Source organism: Leptidea sinapis, chromosome 33 (assembly GCF_905404315.1).
Source record: "Leptidea sinapis chromosome 33, ilLepSina1.1, whole genome shotgun sequence".
Taxonomy (NCBI): domain Eukaryota; kingdom Metazoa; phylum Arthropoda; class Insecta; order Lepidoptera; family Pieridae; genus Leptidea; species Leptidea sinapis.
In genome coordinates, this window is record NC_066297.1 from 1945038 (window position 1) to 1968627 (window position 23590).

At 34.3% G+C, this 23590-nt stretch overlaps 1 protein-coding gene across 5 annotated transcripts in view; it reads right to left on the reverse strand.

Annotated features, from left to right (window-relative positions):
• LOC126974773 (epidermal growth factor receptor kinase substrate 8-like) overlaps positions 1–23590 on the reverse strand; it is a 53765-nt gene that overhangs the window by 7845 nt on the left and 22330 nt on the right. The window contains exons 3-13 of one of the 5 annotated variants that reach the window (XM_050822444.1): positions 22425–22584; positions 21101–21171; positions 19742–19956; positions 14673–14772; positions 7622–8175; positions 6315–6407; positions 5369–5497; positions 4733–4818; positions 3813–3937; positions 3022–3165; positions 1713–1761 (exon numbers count right to left, since the gene is read on the reverse strand). In XM_050822444.1, coding sequence (XP_050678401.1) covers positions 1713–1761; positions 3022–3165; positions 3813–3937; positions 4733–4818; positions 5369–5497; positions 6315–6407; positions 7622–8175; positions 14673–14772; positions 19742–19956; positions 21101–21171; positions 22425–22584 — 1726 coding nt within the window. Of the gene's footprint in view, positions 1–1673; positions 1765–3021; positions 3166–3812; positions 3938–4732; positions 4819–5368; positions 5498–6314; positions 6408–7621; positions 8176–14672; positions 14773–19741; positions 19957–21100; positions 21172–22424; positions 22585–23590 lie in introns of all 5 variants that reach the window. The other 4 variants (XM_050822442.1, XM_050822443.1, XM_050822441.1 and 1 more) reach the window with 4 other exon arrangements.

Genomic DNA, 23590 nt, shown 5'->3' on the forward strand with positions numbered 1-23590 from the left:
ATAGTTTTTAACAAAAAAATTTATCTTGAACTAGCAATATACAAGGCGATATGTATGTATGTCAGTAGCATGTCAGACCCGTGTCCGTGTATAATGAAAATGCTATTTGATGATACAAATATATTATTATATAATATGTGAAAACATTAGAACCATTCTGTAAGACAGAAAACTGAGACAAAAATTACTTACTGAACTTACCATAAGACTATCGAAATAGATGGACCATTAGTTATTTTTAATGTGTACTTTTGCACCAGAAAATTAAAAAAACACTTGTATACTCAGCACCACCGTTAAGCAGTGATTTGGGGTATTTAAAAACAAGGGGTAAATTTAGATAAAAGTTTAAGATATTTAGAATTTGATCTATTATTGTAATTCCCAGTATAAAGCTTTAGAACAATCGACGTTATCATTACATTTTATCCCAAGTTTATTCCAATTTTAATTTTGGTACACATTAAAATAACAATAAACATAAAAAACAACACAACATCAAGCGCACAATTTAGCCAAGCACACATTTAAAATTACACACAAGACCAAGTAAAGTCTAATAATATATTTTAATCTCGTCAAACTACTTGATGAAGTAATTAAACTCGACTTTGAGCACCATGGAAATTAGGAGTTAACTAGGTAGTTTTTCTTTTAGGTTGTATTTCATTAACATAAGCCACAAAATTAATGACTATTTAATCAATATGATGCATAATATTATGATAAAATTCTTTTCCAGCTTTTTTTTCCTTTTTTTTTCATTTAAAAAAATGTGATCATACTTATGTAACTAAGGTGCCTCTATCACAACACACAACACAAAACAAATAAGCGACGCGTCGCAAACCGCATCTATCGCGATATTCCCGATACTTCTGTTGCCATAATATATAAAAATATATGTATATCTACTAAAATATGACATTACGCGTTTATGAATAATAAGATAAAGTTTAATATTGACTGATATTTTATGAATAATATATTAACACGTTTGATAATCCACACTTTAATGATTCGTCTTACGTTTTGTATAAAATCAGTTCAATCTAAAGGACGATTTAGTACAACTTTGTACTTCTTCCTTTTGTGGTACATATATACATCGCTTAATAAATATTTATTATAAGTTATGACTAAGCCTTGTTTATTAATGCTGATTATGAAGTACGAAACAATTATTCTACGCCCCACTAAAAGAAGTAATTGTTTGGATATCTTTAATATATAGTATTAAAAACTGATTTTGTAAGATAGTCTATTTTAAAACTTTCAAATACTTCTGCTTGCCATGTCCTGGACTAATATTTTCAGGGGCAAACATAGATCTGGCATGGGGCATTTCTGTTCCGAATCAGATTTTTAACACCATAGATTTTAAAATCCAATTACTTTTTGATAATAAAATTTGAATCGAATGTTTTTGTTATTAATAAAGTTTCCAATCATTCATTAGTGATGATTAGAATTTACTTCATTATTATCTGATTTTGCCCCTAACATCACATTACATCTTTGTAATATAATGTGTCTATAATTATAGTTGCGGGTAAATATGAGTAAGCCGCTGATTAGTAATTGCATTATGAATCTGTTATTTGGCGGCTAGAAGTATCGGAATTCGCCCTTTTTGCCGATGCGCTCGTTGCGAACCCAGTCCGCGCTCGCACCCGCCCCACCGCCTGTCCCTGGCCCCGCTCCGCTCCTACCCGCTGGTGTAGTTGGACTGCTGCCACCAGATCCTCTGCCTCCGCTGTCCTGCTAACAATATATTTCGTCTAATTGTATTATAAAGGCATTATCTCATATTAGAAAGGAAATATAGTCAAACAAAGAAAATTAATTTGTTATCAGTGCTTTTATAAGTGTAATGTATTTTTTAATAATTTCTTAACTTAAAAAATTAAATTTCTCTAGTTAAGCAAATAAAAAATAAGTCATTTTGAAAATTTCATACAGTCGTTATAGGATTAATTAATAATAAAACATGTCTCAGTTTAACTCAATAAAAGAAACAAAAGTATATATTATTTCACTTCACACTATAGTAGGGATATTTATGGACTAAATTCAAAGTGTTGTATAAAAATATATAGCTGTTACAAAAATATAAATCTACCTAAACTAATAAATGGATGCGGGTTTTTTTGTTCGGTTACACTGCGAAAACTACTGAATTGATCGGGATAGTACTTATACGATATATTATATGTTGGTGATTACTTATCCGAGCCTATATTTTTATATAATTTAGTCAAATACATTTTATTACATACGACAATTCATACAATGAGCGGGCGTGGAGTACTTAATTTATATGGCAACACAACGTTTGCCCGTTCAGCACTAACCGTTTGTTTTAAATAAATAGAGATGTAATAAAAAATAGTGTGTGTACTTATGTTCACGCGTTAGAAGTTATACTCTTTGGCGTATGGAAAAATAAATCAAATTTTAACAAATAGATCAAAGATAGTATAAACACTCAGCACTTAAGGTTAATATAAACAAGTATAGAAGATTAATTAATTTTTTTTCTTTATACATAAAATTTGTTAATATATCAGAAATAAAACAAAACGAAAAAAATTTTTTTTTAGATAATAATGTAATCATTTTTTATTAACGATGTAAATAAATTATACATACCGACAATTAACCTCAAATCTATAAATGCACTCAAAACAGTTTATTCAAATCAGTTTTATCACTAATATTCAATATATTTAGACATACTAATAAATTATTAGTAAATACTATCACCGTCGTATATGAAATTGATTTAATAAAAACACCAAAATAATATTTATTTATTCACACTGTTTAATTGTACTGTTACGAAACACGTGTTCTAAATAGAATATACAACTTGACCATAGGTATCGATTTTCATGCCACCTAGAACTAATTTCACGATGTAGAATTCAGGTGTCGGTGTGCGCGTGCATCGTAAAAATTAACTCTCATCATTTATCTCCATCGCGCCAAAAGAAGTATAACTTCAAAAATAAGTGGTACCTGGTAATGCGTGTAGATAGGGTTCGGGTAGAGATGTGGTGAGGAAGGTGGCGTGATGGCTGGAGCCACGATGGTGTGCGGAACGTGGGCAGTCACTCCGCGACGGTTACGGGCCTTCCACCACTTGCGAGAGTCATCCAGCACCTGGTTATCAAATAGTGGATTGTTTACCAAGGAACCAAAAACCTATTTAATAAGCGAGTTTTTTTACTAAGAGTGCAGCGTAGGATTGTAAGCACGTCATTTGAACTGAAATAGTCTTAAAACCGAGGTGGATAATTAATTCTCTATCATCCTCTATGAGAAAATAACTAAGTGTAACATATGAATAAGAGTATGCGTTTGCTTATTTTCATACAAATAATTATTTATAATTTAAAAAATTATGCGTACATTTAGGAACCGCACAAAAATGAATAGAGTAAGTTCTTGTGATTATCGCATTCAGATAGGCAGAGGACATGGTTTTAAATTTTACCGCATTAGTAAAAGTTCCAATATTGTTTTAAATATAGTGAACAGTTGTGAAAATATAATGAATAGACATTGGCTGTAAAAATTAAAGTGTTCAAATAAATGTATTTGGCATAAGGCAATAAGCAAATAAATAATTTTATTATTACGATAGTCTATAGTTACATAACTCTCTCTCACTCTCTTATCACCCTCTATAAGAAAATGTATGCTACAAACGCATATCCCATTAATTTTAACTTATTCATACAAAGATTGGAGTACACGGGAGCAGAATAGTTTTGAGTTGATATATGTTGTAATAATTTGAGACAAACCTCAAGATATTCTCCGCGGACAACAGTGAGCTCTTTGTCATTGTTCGCAGTACGAGGATATGTAACCCGGACTACTCTTCCACCACGAGCAGTAACACCACGCGCCCACGCTTCTCCTAAATCATCTGTGCAAAAGATTTATGCTTTAAAGAGTCAGGAGTTTAGCCTACTTATACTAATAATACTAATTTTAAAACTAAACTAAAGTAATTATTGCATTTATTTTGCACTTTAAATATGTTTAATAAAGGTAGATTATTAGCATTCCTTTGAGAGAATAGGGTTGTATTGAAAAATACAGCTTTAACCCTAGGATTCGCTCGCGTTGAAATATCTTTGAAACAAGTGTATTGCTTATTTTCTGGTTGGGATCCTATAAACATTTCAGAATTTAAAAAAATAAACTGATTTATTAAAAAAAAAAACATAAGGGGATGCGTATCCTTTAAAGTTGAAACATATTTATTCACTATTGTTTAGACGTAATACAAAAATGATAATTTATATAAAAAGTGAAAAATATTCAATTCAAGTCCATGGTGTTTGTAAATGACAAATAAATTGCAAAATTGAATAGATTTTTGTATTGAAAGTTTAAGTAACCTCTTTATTCAATTTACTTATTAAAATGCTTAATGGTAATCAAGTGTTATTTCCTGAGTAAACATGTCAGACCATTATGCAGAGCAATTTTTATCACTCAGTTTGAATCTAATGGCAAAATGTATACCATGTATTTTTCTGTAGTTCATTGGCAGGACAATATGTGTACAAAGTGATCATCCATAATGATCAGTTGAATAGTTAAGGGGCGAAACCGACCAGTTTAGTTGTTGAGGGGTAGAACCGTATAGCGATTTCGTATGTATAATATTAGTTACGAAGTTCGGATGTCGAGTGACTTTTTAATATATTCTCACCTTCATCTCTTTCACTACGATACTGTGTTTCTCGTTCTGGTGACGATGCTGCCGAGCCTGAGTCTTCTCTTGTAAGTCTTGTTGTCCTGAAAAAAAAATAAACGGGAGTTATTTTTCAGTTTCTGGGTCAATTCAGAATATAATATATTATTGTAGAGAATATTTTATTACGTTACCCTTACGATTGTCTACCATATTATAATATAAGCTTATACAAAATGAATTCTAAAACCTATAATGTAACAGACGACAGAGAGCGTGATTTTAGTTACCCCATATACATTGGCATTGGGGTATTCTTGTATACAACAATACCCCAATGCCAATCGTGAATGACATTAATGTTTACAATTATTATGAGAATTAGATCATGCAATCAATGCATCAATCATCTTAATAAAAAATTGAATGTAATACAACTTATAATAAGAGTAAGTACATGAGTTCTCAAATCTAGAAAAAACTAGATTATAAGTAACTAACTGTCTTTTTCTTCTTTTCATATTGTGTCGAAAGAAAATTCAATGAAAACTGAAACTGTAAATTCTGTTCAAGGACTGACTGTACGGTAAGTCCTGCATGCAAACATGATCACGAATACTACACTACAAAGCAATAAGCATAAATTTCGCTTACCTAGGATATGGCGCATAGTCCCTTTCTCCATAGACATCAGGCTCATCGCGTTCGTAGCCAAAGTGGGCGTCCCCCCCGCTAACGCCGGGTTCCTCACCCCCTCTACCCTCACTACGACGCGGCGAGGGTCTATACATTGAACAACAACATAGACATACACAAAAGCATTGCAACACAAATTCACGCTGATACAACACCAGCGCGTTAAAACAGGGACGCATCCTAGGCATGTTTAGACTTTATCGATTATTGGAGTGTACACAAATTACCTTACGAGACAGATCCATAGAGCGTACTTAGACTTTGGTCAGACTTTACTTACGTAAAACACAGCTGAGTGTAAGCTTAGAATAAATCTTTGATTTCGTTTTTACAGCCATTTGTCAGCTGCAATAATGCTGAGCTTAAGCTAAGACAGCCCAATGCGAAATTCAAGTGCGCGTTTTAGCACTCGTTTTTATCGTGTTGTTGAGTTTTATAAGGTGTTTCATCTCGAGTCTTGTAAATAAAATGTACCTACATTTATTTCGAGGTTTAGGTTAATTTTACCATTCTACCATCTAAGTTAGACAGATCAAATTAATTTCATTTTTAGATTGGTGGAGGAAAATGATGTATTTAAAAAGTGTTTTAGAGATGAAACCGGGAGACGGGAGTTCTTAAACTTCTTTAAGCACTCCCGTGAAAAAATGCAGTAGAAGAAATAAAAATAAATGCTGTGAGAACTACAAGAATGAAGCCGATCGATATGACTAGAATTAATACTATTAAATAAAATAACAGCTATTTTTTAAGCTGAATAATAGAGTGAAACCTTACATATAAATTGTACATAAATAACAGAATCAAAGCTTTAACAATAACTGTACAGGAAAAGAATATACGAACTCATTTATTCACAATTATTACGTATGACTGCCCTAGATTGGGCTAAGCGTTAAATTACCTTCGCAACGGCTGGTCATCTACTTGGTAATCGGGTGTCCAGCCATCCATGAAAACAGGCTGATAAGGCGGAATAGTTGTTTTCCATTGTTCTCTGTAACGTACGACATATTTAATAGAAATATTATGTTATTCATCATAGGGAGTACAATAACTTAACATATTGCAACAATGCTTGGTACACATCAGTTTGTAAAGGGGATTTGACATGGGGAAAAGAACTGATAATAAACTCCCAACCCAACTTTTCATCATAAAATAATTTGCCTACTTAATATAATATTATACGATTTTAGGTGTCCTGCGCAGAACCATGCATCATTATCCTCTATATAATCTACTGGACTATAGTAAGCCTTCTTTGTCAGACGCTTTAACAACCTTCGCAATTAATTAATAACCTTCGTGACAATAGCAAAGAATCACTCAAATTATGATTTTATTAATCATTAAAAAGATTCTATGAATGTATTAATTATGAGATCAAATTGACTTACAATATAGAGTATAGACAAACGATAGATATAGATACAGCAAGAAAGAAAAGGTAAGTGAATCTATTTTTATACAGTAATTAAACAGTACTTTTACTTCATGCTAGAACACCCGAATAAACGCACGCAAAAAAAAACGGATTACACATGATTTTAACGTATACGATAATTTAGTATTCAACACGTTGTAGCTAGGTAGAGACTTGGCTAAAGATGCCACCTCCCAGGATCCATAAAGACAAAAAAAAACTAAAAAAGAAACTGTATGTGTAATTAATATAAATAAAATGTTGTGCTAATTTTTAGTTAATAACTGGTGATGATGATAACTACGCAGTAAAATATAACGCTGTAGTTACTTTTAATTTTTAACAGTGTTATATTAATTAACGTTTAAAGTTAACAGTTTTAACGACAAACCTAACTCTGCTATCACAACTGCCCTCGCAAGGCGACTGTCAAGATCGAGCGAAGTGTCATGTTAATTTAGCCGAAATTTTAGAGTTGTATTTAGCCTTTTGAATAGTAAACACATTGAAAATCAAAATAGTTCTGTCAGTTACCTAAACTGAAACGCATTAGTTTGCTGAAACTTTGATAGAGTCTGGATAACTATTGAAAATGACAAATTCCAAAATGGCTGCCACGAAAATAAAAAAATGTTACTTTCACCAATTGTTGGAAGACCTAAGAAGTTAGACTGCAGATCTGGTAAGGATGATATCTAAGTTTATCTTGCTGACAGTAATAATAGTAATAGGATCCCCGCTGGGGTAATTATCTTCGAGTGAAGACCCTTAAAAATGATATTTACCTTGGAATCAGCCAGGCGTCTCCAAGTGAATGCCAGAGCTCCGTTTCCTTACTGGTGACACAATTAGCCAACAAATTCAATGCATCCCTCGTCAGCAACGGCTGCACTACTCGTGACGGCAACCGACCGTCACCGACATCCTGTGCAGCATCCACAATCAATGCCAACGGAGTGAATAAGAAATGGACCAGCTCTGGCGCATTTGGGTCGTGAATATGAGTTCGCAGACGTGCCAACAGATTGAAAGACAGCTTGAACTTCTGCAGAACATCTACGAAGTCTCTTTCCGGTGGGGGGCGTGTTCTCAAAGCTAGCATCCCTTCTCCCGTTCCAGCGCTTCTCTTCCCACCTCTGGATCTTCTTCTCCTCTCAAGTTCTCGTGACGCTGCAGCGGCATGTTGTAGTCGGGCGATGAACTTCTCTATGTCATCGAAGCAGCGGTTGAGGATGGCTATGTCCTGTTCATACAGTCGATCGGATCCTGTAGATGATGCATCATCTCTTTCTCCGCCGGAGCCGCCGCGTTCAGCTCGCCCCAACTGTGCTGACATTTGCTGCAAAAGGAAAGAAAAATAATGATACCATACCAATCTCTTTTGCACGTTTTTGTTTTAGGTTTTTGTCAACAGTTGAATTTGCGAATAAATGTTTAGCTTAAATTATAAATTTTTAGGTGAAGGCAGTCAAATTCCTTCATCCAGCCGGTATTTATCAATAATTTCGAGCATAACATTAGGGGTTAAAGTATGAAATTGCCGATTTGTACTGAAAAATGGAAAATCATTTTTTTTTTATTTAACATATTTGTTTAATCAAAATAATTAACATTATTATTATTATCTATACATTGCTGATATCTAAAAGGAAGGTCAAACTCTTATTCAAAAATCACTCGAATTTTCGAAGTATCCATCTTTCTTGTCTAAGCTGAATAAAAAACAACAACTGAAAGTCGATAATCGAATGTTGCACATTTTTAAGAGAAGAACTACATAGGTACCATGTGAAGAAAGTTTCCCTAAAAAATCTCAAACCATGAAGGTTCTATGTCAATTCTTGTACCTATTACAATAAAACGGCAATTTCATCTTTAACCCCTTATGGTATTAAGAAATATTGCGTCTTAAATTAAGAAATTTTATATGAAATAATAATTAACAAACACTGGAGTAATCAATCATAAAACGATTAGATGGTCCACATGTAGGGTGTCGAGTAGGGTTAAGGTTGAATCAACTCCTGTTTACAAATCAGGTGGCCAAGTGGTCTGAAGGGCCAGATTTTAGCTCTAGTTCCCGACATGGAGCGAAATAACTTAGTTTTTCTTTTACTACCAAGTAATTTAAGTCATTTTGTTTATGCATAGAAAGTAATGCAAATGGCCGCCTGAGAAATAGGAAGTCGACGAGAAGGGTTGAGTTACTTTTTTTTACATTTTATTATCCGAAAGTTTTGTATTATTTATTCAATTTTAAATTGTCATTTCATAATTTTTGTATATTTACATTTTGTGTAAATGATTCAAATTGGCGGTACAGAGTCTGGCATGGTCATTAGCGCCTAAACTATGTTATGACTTTTGACACTTAACAGCGACATAGCACAGATAATAATATGTATTTAGTTTTTCAAGGTTTGCGCATAATTCATTCACTCTAACATCGGTCAAAAAATCAAAATTTTAGTCTATGGTTACGATATTGTTACGATAAACGATATGGAATACGAACATTTGTTAAGAGTAGGGTAGGTGCGATATATTCGGAGTTTTATCGTATCGTTCGGAATATATCGTTGTCGATTTTGCGAGTAGACCTCCTGGATTACGTTCAAACTTCGTAGATTTATCGAGGACCAATACATTTATTTGATAAAATTATTAGATTTTTCAATTTGAAATTTTTCGAATACCAAACAAAATTTTTCTTCTACTATTTACTTATGTGACAATAAAAGATTCACTTGTATCGTGAATATTGTATTAATTGTTTTTCGTTGATGGATTTCATCGTTGGTTGCCGCAACTCGCTTTTTCTTAAGACAAGATTATCTTAAGCAATTGTACTGACAATACTTTCAGATAAAACTGAATTATTCTAGTTGAAACCGTTATGCTAAAATCCACTTGTTCGTAGATAAATATTGTATCAAACACGGGCCTCTATTTATTACGATAACGGCATAACAGATAAATTTAGTATTGTTTGGAGATTAGATCTGGAGATTATCTAAACGATGGGCAGTCTGGAGCTCAATTATGGTTGTCTTTAGGGGGGTTCACAAAAATTACATGAGGCATTTAGGGGGCTGAGGGGGTTGAACTGAATCTCCACCAATCTGACGTGGAATGTGACGAATCACGGCAAATTTCAGCAATAAACAGTGTTACTTTATCCAACTCTCTACTATGTGTTTATATAAATAAAAGAACCCACGTAATAATTTAGTGTAGGTATTAAAACCGGTTTCCGGATTGTCTTGCTTTCTATCATAGGCAGGCACCATTCCCCAAGTGGTATCCACAAAGATCTGTCTCTTGCTTACCTCAACCAAGTCGTACAAAAGTAACATAAAACTAAAAGATAAAACAAGGCTAGCAACACTAAGAAAACGAACCAAAAATATTATAGATATAAAAAAATATCAAATCAAACAACTGAAATGGAAATGGGCTGGACACATGAGAAGAAGAATGACAGAGAAATAGAATAAAGAAGTGACAGATTGGTGTTCAAGAGGGAGAGAGAAATAAAGAAAGACAGCATCGAACATAGGACGCTGATATTCAAATGATTGGAAATAATTAAACAAAAATATGAAAGACCGTAATAAACATTGCCCGTTTGAATATATTAAAAGGGTGCTTTTCCTGACACGCGGATATCAATCCGCGTGTAGGGCTAGTCTGCATGCGTTTAGGGCGGTTTTCATGGCACGCGGAATTTCATCCGCGTTCGGACCACCCGCATGCTCCTATTTTATACATGTGTTTCTCGCGTACTGCACACGCGGGGAACGCTGATTGGTTGCGGGTGGGACATTATCTGCGTGTGGCCAGGAGCGTTCGGAGTAAACGCAATCGTAGTAGCTCCGCATGCGGATGGAAATTGAATGAAAAACCACCCTTATGGTACCATAACGGTGCCTATTTCTGCCGTGAAGCAGTATTGTGTAAGCATTATTGTTTCGGTCAGAAGGGCACCGTAACTAGTGAAATTTTTCTTCCCTTTTTAGTTCGCAGAACCTGTGTTAGGGAAGACCGCTCTTTCCATCGGATAAGAATGCTTACATATTTAACAAAAACATAAATACTTAAATAAACTAATCTTAAGCATAAAATGAGCTAATTAAAAATGGTTTCAATATTTACTTTACATTTGAAGGTAGTTTAATATTTTTTTTTGCACTAAACTTGTAAACAATATACCTACATAAAACCACTTGTTGTCTCAAGAATGTACGACCACCGTGACTATAAACTAAGGTATTTTAATGGATTGGAATTTTTGAATTTTTCAAGAATCCTGATCCAGGGGATATTAAATACCATCCGCTGAACGTCCTCCTCGTCTCGTCCCTAATTGACATAAAAAAAGAGATAAAACTCACTTTGAATACAGCGTTCCATTGCTTTTGATCGTAGGTAAGATATACTGGAGCCATGCTTCATGAAAGGCACCTGCACAGACTGGATAATGTTCGACCTAATCTATGTTATCAGTGATAAAGGGACGTTATCAGGTTGTAGTTGGATTGAATTATCTAGGAAACTATTTCTATTTCAGGGTCGAGTTGCGAATATTTTATTTCGTTATTATGAAAGATAATAAACAGTAGCTTTTAAGAGAGGCAGGCATTTTGAAAAGTAATAGAATTGAGCGTTATGTTGCGGAAATCCATCGCTAAGCATTAATTAATGGTCCTGATGATCATTCCATTCCCTTTATGACAGTAAGGGACGAGACGAGCAGAACGTTCAGCTGATGGTATTTGTTACTCCTTGCCCATTGCAGTGCGACTCAAGATTCTTGAAACACCTAAAAATTCTGAACAGCACTACAATTGCGCTAGCCACCTTAAGACATAAGATGTTAAGTCACATTTGCCCAGTAATTTCACTAGCTACGGCGCCCTTCAGACTGAAACACAATAATGTTTACACATTCCTATTTAGTATTGAAATACTGCAACGGTTCCAATTCAAAATGCTTCGAATGATCACTAAAGCTCCATGGTACATTAAAAACGAACGTCTACATCGAGATTTAAATATAAAAACTATAAAGAAGGAAGTAGAAGAGTCACTACGAACTTATCAGAAGCGCATGTAAAACCACCCAAACCAACTTGCAAGGAACTTAATGAAAAAGAAACCCCCGGTACAACATTTATGAGATTGAAAAGACGAGCTCCACAAGGTCTGATGGACAAGTAGATTATGAATAATATTTGGGCAAATCACTGGATTCTGCTCTCAATACGACCCTCAATACAAATACCTAAAGTCCAGCTAAATTGCAGGAGAATAAGAGTTAAAAATAATAATCCTGTTTCTCGGCAGAAATAGGCGTCATTGTGGTACCCATAATCCAGGCGGCATCTCCTCAAAGGAGCATCCCACTGGTGACTATGTGCTTATAAAATAAATAACATGTAAAATAACAAACCCTATTACACGATCATTAATGTTGTAACCAAATTAACTAAACCAAACTTAAAAAACGCCTAAATTTGTATATTACTGAAGGTCAGATTCGTCACAGAAATTGTGATTAGCATTATCGGAGCGATCGAAGATTGTAAACTGGTTTTTTTATGACGTAGTCTATGCTTGTAACACTTAATTAGAAAATAACACTTAATTAGATGATTCATTAGCAAATAGTTGGGATTCAATAGTGTTAAAATTTTATACTTTACTTAATGTTTAATTTAAGATAGATACATCACGAGTACATACGTAGAAATACATAAGAATATCGTCAAAAGTAATTTCTACTGAAATAACAAAATACAGATTAATCTTAGATCTATTTGAACTTACATATATTGTAATTGAAATTATTTGTAAAACGATGAAGTTGTAAATGTTGATTTAAAAAAGTGGCAATGAGTATCTTGCCACTTCTTTTCATTAGCTAAACCCTTTACGAATTGGCGCTCAATTTAAAAATAAATAAAGTGATTTTGATTTGATTTCATTAATTTTGATGTTTTATTTTTTATAATTTGAAACACAAATTGGATATTATAGATTTTTAACAACACAATATGGCATGCACTGACACGGTTGTATTGTGTGTTTGACGGAATATTCGCTCTTTTGCAAGCATTACTTAAACCATTTCAAATATTATGCAAATTCAAAATCTGATTCAAATATTTTTATTTAAAATAGGATAGGATAAATATATATAGGATATTCGATAATTTTACTCCTTGAATTTATCCCTTGGATAATTATTTTCGTTTCCGTCTTTACAACCTAATTGCGAATAACGCTATCTCGGTATTGTTTTTCTATGCAAAGAGGATGTAAATACTACGTAATAAGAGGTGGGACCGCCTAAGTAAAAATTGAAATTTAGTTTAGTATGAAACGTGCAGTGATTTGACATATGTATGAAATAGTAGTAATTACAGTATGGCGATTGGAGACGAAGTATAATCCGGCTAAGTTTAAAAGCGAACAGTTGCTTAAAACGTACTGGATTTCGGCTATCTCCATTTTTGCAAGATTAGAGCCGTCATTTGTCAATCTATCAATGACTGCACGTTTCATACAATCTGATGCAACCGTTTTTTCTCAGAGAGTTTCGGTACACTGATCCTATGGTTTAAACGCACTGACCTGTATAAATACCACTGGACAGGCTGTTCCATATGTTAGACGACAAATTTTTTGTGCCTATTTGAAGTGCCACTCGCGAGCGTCCAGAGAACTAATTTTGAAGTATAATACAAATGGCTGCGACAGAAGCGTACAGTTCTCTGAAGTATTTTTGCATTTTGAATTAATTTCGTTCGTTATCCGTGTTATTTATACTTCAGGAATCAACGTAATAAAGTAGGTACACAATTTTTTGTTTTTGTTAATAGTTTCCCACCATCTATCTATGTTTGCTGAGGTTGCCATCACTTGTTTTAGTACCATAGACTATGGCTAAGCCAACAGCGCCAAAATGGCGAATATCAAAAAGGCACAAAAGCGCTTTGACAGCCGCCAGTCCAGTGGTATATAGTAGAGGTCAGTGTTTAAACGTGAATGATAAACGAAGAGTGAATGAATGTTTATACCGACAAAAATCCATGTTCTCTTGTTTCTTCTAACGTGACATGAAATGCCATAACAATTCAATTTTGTAGGAAAATGAGTGAAATGTCAAACGTTGACAGATTGTTTATTTTTTTCTAGGTGAAAAGTGACATTTCTATTCTGACAACTGCTGTTCTAACCCTTTTCAAAGGTTAAACTGAGAATATATTAAAAGAGGTATGAAACGTCTTTTTATGCGGCCCAAATCGACTGTGTAAATATTTACTCGCGAATAGATTATATTATTCTTACGTCTATGCTTGCTAAAATGCAATATTAGCTTTAATTTTAGAATAGTAGTAGTTACTCGCGAGTAAAAACTTACTCCAGTTTGGAATCCGCCCTAAATGTGCACACAAGTATATAGCGCGGTCAGCTCATTATAGAGTTGCTCTCGCGGTTGTCACAACTCTCAATCATTCTCTAAGAAATATTAAAGTTTAATTTATGATCAAGTTTGTTAACCCTTGTCTACTGGCTGGCGGTCTTCCACTACACTTTTCGTATCCAGTGATTTTTATCAGCCTAGTTTTCGTTCCACCTCATTCCCAAACCATCTCATTGAAATCTCGACCGTCTTTTCCGCCACGGGAGCTACTATACGAGTACTATATATATATTACTTTCGGGTACTTTTCCAAATTGGTTATTCACTTTTTTTATTGCAATTTTAAGGCATTAAATAATAAATGTTATTTCCTGAAATCATTTAATAATAAATAAAATTCAACTAACCTGTCGCCGCGGTCTTTCTGTCTCACTCTCCCGCTCTCTTTCTCTTTCTCTTTCAATGACGAAGTCTCGGCCACCCTCGGACCCGCCATTGCCTATGCCCCTAGAAAATCCAGATGTATTGTTAGATATCAGTCATTGATAAATATTATTATTATATATATATTTATTATATTATATTTTATTGTATTTTATTTATAACATCACAAAAAACATAAAGTTAGGATATAATAATAATAATATTGTAGAACTTACTTCTAATATCGAATTTACAAAATTTATAACAAGACGTGGTAATTGTGCGAATGTGTGTGTTTGTGTACTACTTTTAAATTTTACCTTCATTTAGTATTTTATTTAGAGTCCCTATAAAGAAACGCTTACTGTTAGTAAAAAGTTCAGTACCTAGTGTTAAAGTGCTTAATATTATATTTGCATAGAGTGTGACTGATCTGTCACACAACTGGCAACGCTATTACTTGAAGCTCTTAGGCCTATGGACTTGCATCCCGTGCCACTAAATACATTAAAAAAATAATAATGGGTGTTGCTGGTGGTGGAAATATTTCATTTTTTATTCACACATCTGTGTCCGATTAAAAACGTTTGTGATTTTTTTCTTCACCAGACGAAAATATGTACAGTAAAAACGATTAAACAGGGACCCAACCAACAACGCGTCTTAAGACTGGGGACCGAGCCAACGGCTTTGAGGGATCGAGCGGAGCTAGGTTACCTCTCCCGTTACCGGTTACCAGATCGCCATAGTTTTAATTCATAATTAGAATCATTTTTAATTTAGTACAAACATAATACAATTTTCTTTGCAAAAATAACAAAACTATGTCATGTTAAATATTATTGATAAATAATTAATAATTTTTCATGCAATTTTTATCTAGATCGAATGATTATTTAGTAAATGTTAGGGGTGGTTATGTTGGTGATTTTTTTCGCAATTTCTATTAAAGATAGAAATATAGAGAAAGAATGAATTTACTTCTCACACTCGTATTCTGTAGACATATCATTATTTTTTGTAAAAAATTAAATCTTTATTTATGCCTTTAAAAAATGGTTCAAATTATACGCTATTTTGGCGATTTCTTGGTATAGCAGGCATTATGCGTGATAGGGAAATAAAACGTACTACATTATAATATTATGGTCTAATATCGTCTATAATTAAAAACATTTATAAATTAAATACATAGTGTAATTTTAATTACTTTATTTAAAGTTATCACTTATTTTGGTTGGACAGAAAGATTTTAGATACATTAGCAATTATACGATTTTCAACATAATTAAACTTTTGTAGTGCGTTTTTTCTTTGATTTAAAGAATTTGCAAGGCGTCTTAAATCACAGCTGATAATGTCTTTGCGATTGACAAAATCTCACTTAGGGTTCCATTTTGTGTGTTATTCACATTTTCAATAAGATCTTCAAATCATTGAATTAGGGTGCCACATTGTCATCAATGGAAGAATATCCAGGAAAGCCCTGCAGTATCAGGGGTTCTTGTTCTTCTGTTGTTGGCGTATTAAACGGGATGACGAATCGTACTAAGTGTTAAGAAATGTATGTATGTAATGACGACCCATATAGCTCAGTGGTTAGTGAACCTGTCTTCTAGAGGTCCCGGGTTCGAGTTACGGTAGGTGCAAACATTTAAATATGATGGATATGTATGTTTTATTCCGACTCATGGATGTTTATATGTATTTATGTATGCTTAAGTCAGTATATTATATTAAATATATCGTTGTCTTACACCCATAGTACAGGCTATGCCTAGTTTGGGGCAACACGTTTTGTGTAAAAGTGTGTCGATATTATAATTATATAATAATAATAAAAATGTACGTAAAAGCGGGTATTATGCAAGAAATAGAATATACGTGGATGTATTTTTAAATTTAATTGAAAATAAGAACTTGTAATGCCATTCTGTTTTGAAAAGAGCATCCTTAGAGCTTGCTCGTTCTTCTCTAAGGAAATTTGCATTCCGAACGAGATGTGTGAACAAATGACATATTTCAAGTGTAATGCAATTTACCTACGAAATAAAATTTTTTTGATTTGATTTGTATGAAGCTGGGTCCACTGTATTTACTCATAGCAATCTACTAGGGTATAGAAAAAAAAACATTCAAGCTCCGTAGAATTTTTAATGTTGAACCCTTCGATTAAGGATTGGTCTCCGCTGCAATCCAACTAGATACCGCAGGCGTACTCGTAAAGTGCGGCAATTAATACCACGCCCAAGTGGGCGTACTCGAGCCATTCTCGAACAATGTATGACCTTGATGTTTCACATTTTTTATTAAACTTTGCTAATAATTGAAGCTAAAATGCCTGGTTGCGTGGTAATACTTTGTAAAAATAATACTAATAGAAATAGGAAAGCCACTGGGATCACATATCATCAGTAAATATTATGTTTTTTATTAATTTCAATGTAAAATAACACGAAGCGTATGTTACAAAATTTGAAAGATGCCATTGAGTGTCAAGATGCCACGCACACAAGCATCTAATAGTTGCCGTAATAAAAAAGCTATTGTTCTTAGGTAGTGCGATACCCAGTTGGAACGCAGCGGAGACCAATCCTTAATCTAAGGTTGAACCATTACCTAACGCATACATTGACAAAGCATTATCAGGCTGTCAAGTCACCTGTACGCCTATATATTTTAAATCTATGTATTTACCATGAGCTGGCTGGAGAGTAAGGCAATCCGAATCGAAGCTTGAAATAGAACATTTATTCACGCACTCAACAGCAGACTGTGTGAGCTATTCGACAACTTATCTTAAGATAGCGGTGCTTTTGGTATCTTTATCACAGACGTATTGAATCATCTCGGCGAGATAAATTTTGATATTTTTGTGTTATATTATTGTTAGGACATTGTGTTTCTCTGGCCTATTTATGTAATTCCGATGAATGATAAGAATGAATGATAAACTGATCTCATAAGAGTACAAGAATTTTTTTACGATGTGCTCTCTGTTTTTTAAAAGGAAAAAAAGAGTAAATTCCTTTCTCGAAATCTAAGCGATCGGACAGACTGGGACTAGATTATGATTATTTTATAGCAATGTGTTGTGAAATAGCGTCATCTATTACCGAAAAAGTTTTCGATTATAAAGTTGATGGAGGAGTTCTTGACAGTCACGATAAAGATACTGAAGCTGGTGAAGCTAAGAATGACGGTGCTCCTGATGATGCATATACATCACTCTGTAGGGGTAGCGAATAATCAATTGTGATTACTTGCACCCGTGATGATGTTGAAATGGGCATTGCAACAATCTGACAACATGTTAAAGAAATTTGGCCTAAATAAAATTTGAAAAACAAAATTTTATGAACTATGCGGGGCTCGAATCCACGACCTCTGGCGTTCCGTGCCAGTGCTCTAACCGAGCTAACCGTTCGAGTGACGCATAACAAATTGGGCTTAGTAGTAGAACAGTGTGGCTAACACATATTATTTAAGTATATGTATTCAAAAATTTTATTTCATATTTATACACCCATTAAAACATAACACAATCAGGCATTACACTAAAACACAGAAAATTCACTCATACAATTACACTCACACAAAATAATTATAATATTTATGACAGAGTCGCGGTATACGTGTAGTATGCGTACCGCGACCAAATGATTTGAAATTCTGCGGGTAGGTAGAATATTTTTAGTGACATGTTCATAACTATTGAATGTCATTCGATTTTTTCCATTAAAAGTATAAGCTCACGCATCTCATTACTATAATTTCTTATTCATAAATAATCTTGTTAATAATTAATTTCTAAAGTATTGTATTATCAGTGTTTGTGCAAGTTCTTTATATTTTATATTCTCCTTCTATGAATGGCGTATTATAATTAGTGAAAAAGTGTAGGTGTTTTTCTGACTAAGGTACGGTACCCAAATTATTTGAGTAACTGTTATATTCACACCCCATAAGTTAAAACAGTAATATATTTCAGCTGTTAATAAACAACGGAGCCGAGCCAGAAGTCGACTTCCATAAATACTTGTGTATATATTCCAATTGAAGTAAAACCTGACTGTACTTTTCTGAAAAGTATTTTTCCTGCAACAAAATTCATTATTTCTGCTGCATCCAAACCTCTACTGGTTTATATATACAGCAGTGGCAGGCTTTGGCTTTCTAGCAAGGTAGCCATTGTAGATCTCACTCAGATCATAGTCGTAGTTGAGTTTTGGAATAATAATAATAATATTGACACACTTTTCACACAAATTATCTTGCCAAGTTAAGCATATATAGCCTGTTAGTTATGGGTTACAAGACAATGGTATATTTAATACAATATACTTACTTAAACATACATAAATTCATGTAAACATACATGACTCGGAAACAAACCATATTCATCATATAAATGCTTGCACCTACCGGGATTCGAACCCGGGACCTCTAGCTTAGTGGGTAGGATCGCTAATCACTCGGCTATACAGGAATATGTAATGTGAAGATTGCTTGCCGTAGGTATTTCGTATCTAGCGTAAGGAAACATTTTATGAGTAGGTGATCAAAAGAACTTTGGTTTTAAAATAACGGCACCGAATTATACTCAATAAAATTTAACACTATATTCATTTAGGTTTACAACGAGGTAGGCATTGTCTAATTGCCTATTGTTGCCCGTTTCTAATTCGCAACTAAAAGTTTTATCTCAATGAAATGTCTAAGTAGGGATAATAGAGAGAGTTGTCATACTGAAACATGCAGGGCAAGCCTGTCAGCCATTAAGTTGGCATAGCGACCTAAACTTCTGCACGGACGCACGCCAAGAAAGGGAAGATATTAGTAGGAAGTGTTCTGAAGTAAGAAACTGTATTAAACTGTTATTAAACTGAAAAATGTGTCTGGGAGAGAGGCAGATTAAATAAATTAATATTTTGTTGAGAAGTTGCGTCGTATCTACCTTGAGGTATTTCTTGCTTTCTGTTTTATTGGTAGAATTCTACATTTATCGTGAAAAAAGCATCAAAGTCAAATAAAACAGTCAGACAATACTCACTTTAAAGCATTTAGTTCTTCAACCAATGTCTGTGCACTGACGTCGTGACACTGGAAGATGTGAAGTTCCCTCCTTGAGCCTCCCGGAGAGGCTCCACCAGTCTCCGGGGCCCCTACGACGAAGGCCAGCACGTTGTTGTATAGCTCAGCTGGCTCTGGTGAGGTGAATGCCGTTGGAGAATGAACCCATGATGCGGGAAACCTCTCCATTATTGACTGTGGAAATAAATTACTGATTACAAAATATATAATGTATATAATAATAACAACCTATTCTATAACTATATATATATATCGCAGTCAAGAACATTTAGCTTAGTTTAGAAGGCAATTTTCCTTAGCTCAGGTATAATCAGTTTGCGGTGCGAGTGCGGGCGAGAGCAGCCCCCGGGCGTGGGTCGAGCAAGACTGAACATAGATAATACACTATATACTAGAGATAGATGTGCAACTCATGATTTTATTTTGTAAAATCAGTGTACCCAGGCCAAGAGATGGCGCTGCGTTATTTTTACGCTCTAAGCATACCGTCACTAGATGGCGCTAATTATGTTTATAGTTTTTACTTTTTACTATTGTTGTAGACCGTATTGAATGCATATTGCATATTGATGTAGACCGTATTGAATGCATAATGATGTTTGTTTTATGTGGGTGGTAATTATTTTTTGTTTATTAAGTACAGCAGTCACCTTTAACTAAGGAGAACCATTCAATGATTACATCACTATAGTCAAGTCTTTAATAAGTAAGTTAAGTGAGTTTTTTTCTATCACTAGCTCCATCTATCTATCTATTATGTATGTTAAATTATCGCCATCGTGGTGAAGTTGCAGCGTACCTAATAGAATAGGTGGCAGCACTTTCAATGCAAATTTTTTCATGTGCCAATGTAGGGAAGTTGCACCCCCCTAGACAGACAGGGAAAAACTATCGAGTGAAGTGGTTGTGTCGCCCACGGATGTCAGGAACACCGCGTTTTTATTACGTAATTTGTTTGTAGTATACCGAGTGTTTGTAAGACGGTGTTTTACTTGATGTCGTGTTAAATGCCCACAAAAATGCACAACCACGAAGATCCTTGTGAAGAGATTAGAAGAAGCACGTGACTGGCCATGCCCCGTCATATACTATGTATATGTATAATACTAGCTTTTACTCAAAACTCTGCAACGTTTTATTTACATAGATAGTAATTAAAATAATTTTTAAATCGCTGTAGCTTAAATTATAGTATTAAACGTTAGTTTAAAAGAGTGGCAATGACTTCCTTGCCACTTCTTTTAATTAAAGCTCAAGTTTCGGCCTTTATTCGAATCTATTATGAATAAATAATTTGATTGTATGTCTCAAAACTTACCCCAGTTTCATAGTCCATCACTAGCACCCATCCATCTTCCAAACTAAGCTGCATTTTCTGACTCCATATTCCTGGAAATAATAATACATTACTTGGTATTATTTTACTAATATTTTAATAATTTATAAGTCGGATTATTCGCATATGCTCGTCGTAAGAAATATATATAAATAATTTTTCACTGTGAGATTCTCACCATTCCTACACAAGTCCCTCAAAATTCTGGGCTTTGCAAGACTACAATGTGATTTTAGTTTTTATTTAGTTTATTGGCCAATAAATAACAAATACGTAACATTTTTATCAAATAAATACCACGAAAACCACTTTTATTTGTTTATCTGGGTACTTCATATTTTTATTTTTTATTTTCAAATTTTATTTCTAAACCTATATTTTTTTTAGAAAGTATCTTTTAAAGCGTGTTTTGATTTAGTACAGTATTATCGTGGTATTTATGTACATTAATTATATTTAACCGATTAAATATATTCATTATCTTGAAGCCAAAATTTTGGAAGGTTTCACTTCTACCACGTATTCAAATTCAAATTCAAATATTTTTATTCAAAATTGGATGTGACATCACTTATTGAAAGTCAAAAAAAATCTACCACCCATTCCAAAATGAATGCCTCAGGCCTGAGAAGAATGGGCGCAACAAACTCAGCGGGCTTTTTTTTTCATCAAAAATATGTTTTACAATTAAAGTAATATTTACAAAGTAACATTGTACAATTAAACTTATTATTTAATAGCCTGAGGGCGGTCGCTCCATTCCCAATCTGTGGTATCATTAAGAAAGTCATTTATGTTATAGTAACCTTTACCACACAAACGTTTTTTAACAATTCTTTGAATAACGTAATACTTTTGTTTTGAACATTTTCTGGGATCCTGTTGTAAAAGCATATACATCGCCCCACACAAGACTTGCAAAATCGACTTAGCTGAGTAGTAGGCATTATGTAGCTGAAAACTCATGAACTGCACATTTTTTTTTAATTTATTAAGAATAAGGGACGAGACGATCAGGTCGTTCAGCAGGTGGTAAATGACTTGCCTTGCCTATTGCGACACAATGCAGTGCCACTCGGGCTTCTTGAAAAACACAATAATTCTGAGTGGCACTACAATTGCGCTCGTCAACTTGAGACATAAGATGTTAAGTCTCATTTGCCCAGTAATTTTACTAGCTACGGCGCCTTTCAGACCGAAACACAGCAATGTTTATACATAACTGCTTCACGGCAGAAATAGGCACCGTTGTGGTAACCAAATCTAGTCAGCATCTTGTGCATAGGAGCCTTCCACTGGCCCTTACCATTAGTTTTCTCCAGCTGCAACAACCTCCTCATTCCATCAGCCGGGTACACGATACCAGTCTCCCTGGTCACGGTGAAGGTCGCCAGATGTTCCAGCACATACACAGACCTTCCTCGTAGACCTGCCAGCTGCTCAAATTCGTCCAGAGCTCGCGCCGCCTGGAATACAGTTAAAACAACATGAGAAACTTATATTGGTTTTTATTTTAATACGATAATTGTTAATCCTATTGTAAATAAATATTACATTACCTTCATTATTCAATGAAAATATTCTAAAAAATGGCTTAAAAATGCCGGCAGAAGTGAAAACGTGAACATTAACGTTGTTTATTTTTTAATATATGGGAATGGTTAGGGAATAATTTCGCTTGCTTTATGTATCAGTATGAAAGGACTAGCATTTATGTGGTTAAGTACAATATTCATGTATTGCGCTATCGTACACAAAAATGACAATTTATATTACATAAAAAATTTAACACATCAGAACTATTAGATTTATTTTTCATTCAAAACTTTATCTCTCAAAAAATCAACTTTCAGCCATAATTTCAACGACTGTCTTACGAATTTTCGATCAGGTCACGTGTCCTGACGCGAGTTTAATATTTTATACCGATCCCAAGAAAAGTGCTCAATGCCGCCAAAGAATTTTTCACTTCAAAAATAAACTTCTGATATGATTGGGAGGTTCCGTAGAATCTGGTCGCAAATACGACAGTATCTCAACACAAATGTTTTTAACCTGTGTGTGTTGCTAACCTGTGTGTGTTTCCATTGATGACATAATATGAAAAGCAGATGTGGTAATTATGGGCCTTATAAGATAGCTCATGGTCGCTCAGAGAGTAATGGAGATGGCTTTGCTTGGAGTTTCCTTGCGAGATCGAATCAGAAATGAGGAGATCTGTAAGAGAACTAAAGTCATCGAAATATTCCGGATGATTTCGAAACTGAAGTGGCAGTGGGTAGGGCTCGAAGGACAGATAGCCGTTCGGGCAGTAAAGTCTTCGAATGACGACGATCACGTATTAGAAGACGGAGTGTTGGTAGGTCCCCCACAAGATGGACCGACGATCTGGTCAAGATCGCCGAAATAGGTTCGATGAGGGCAATGCAGGAATGATCGTCGCGGACATCTTTGGGGAAGCCTTTGTCCAGC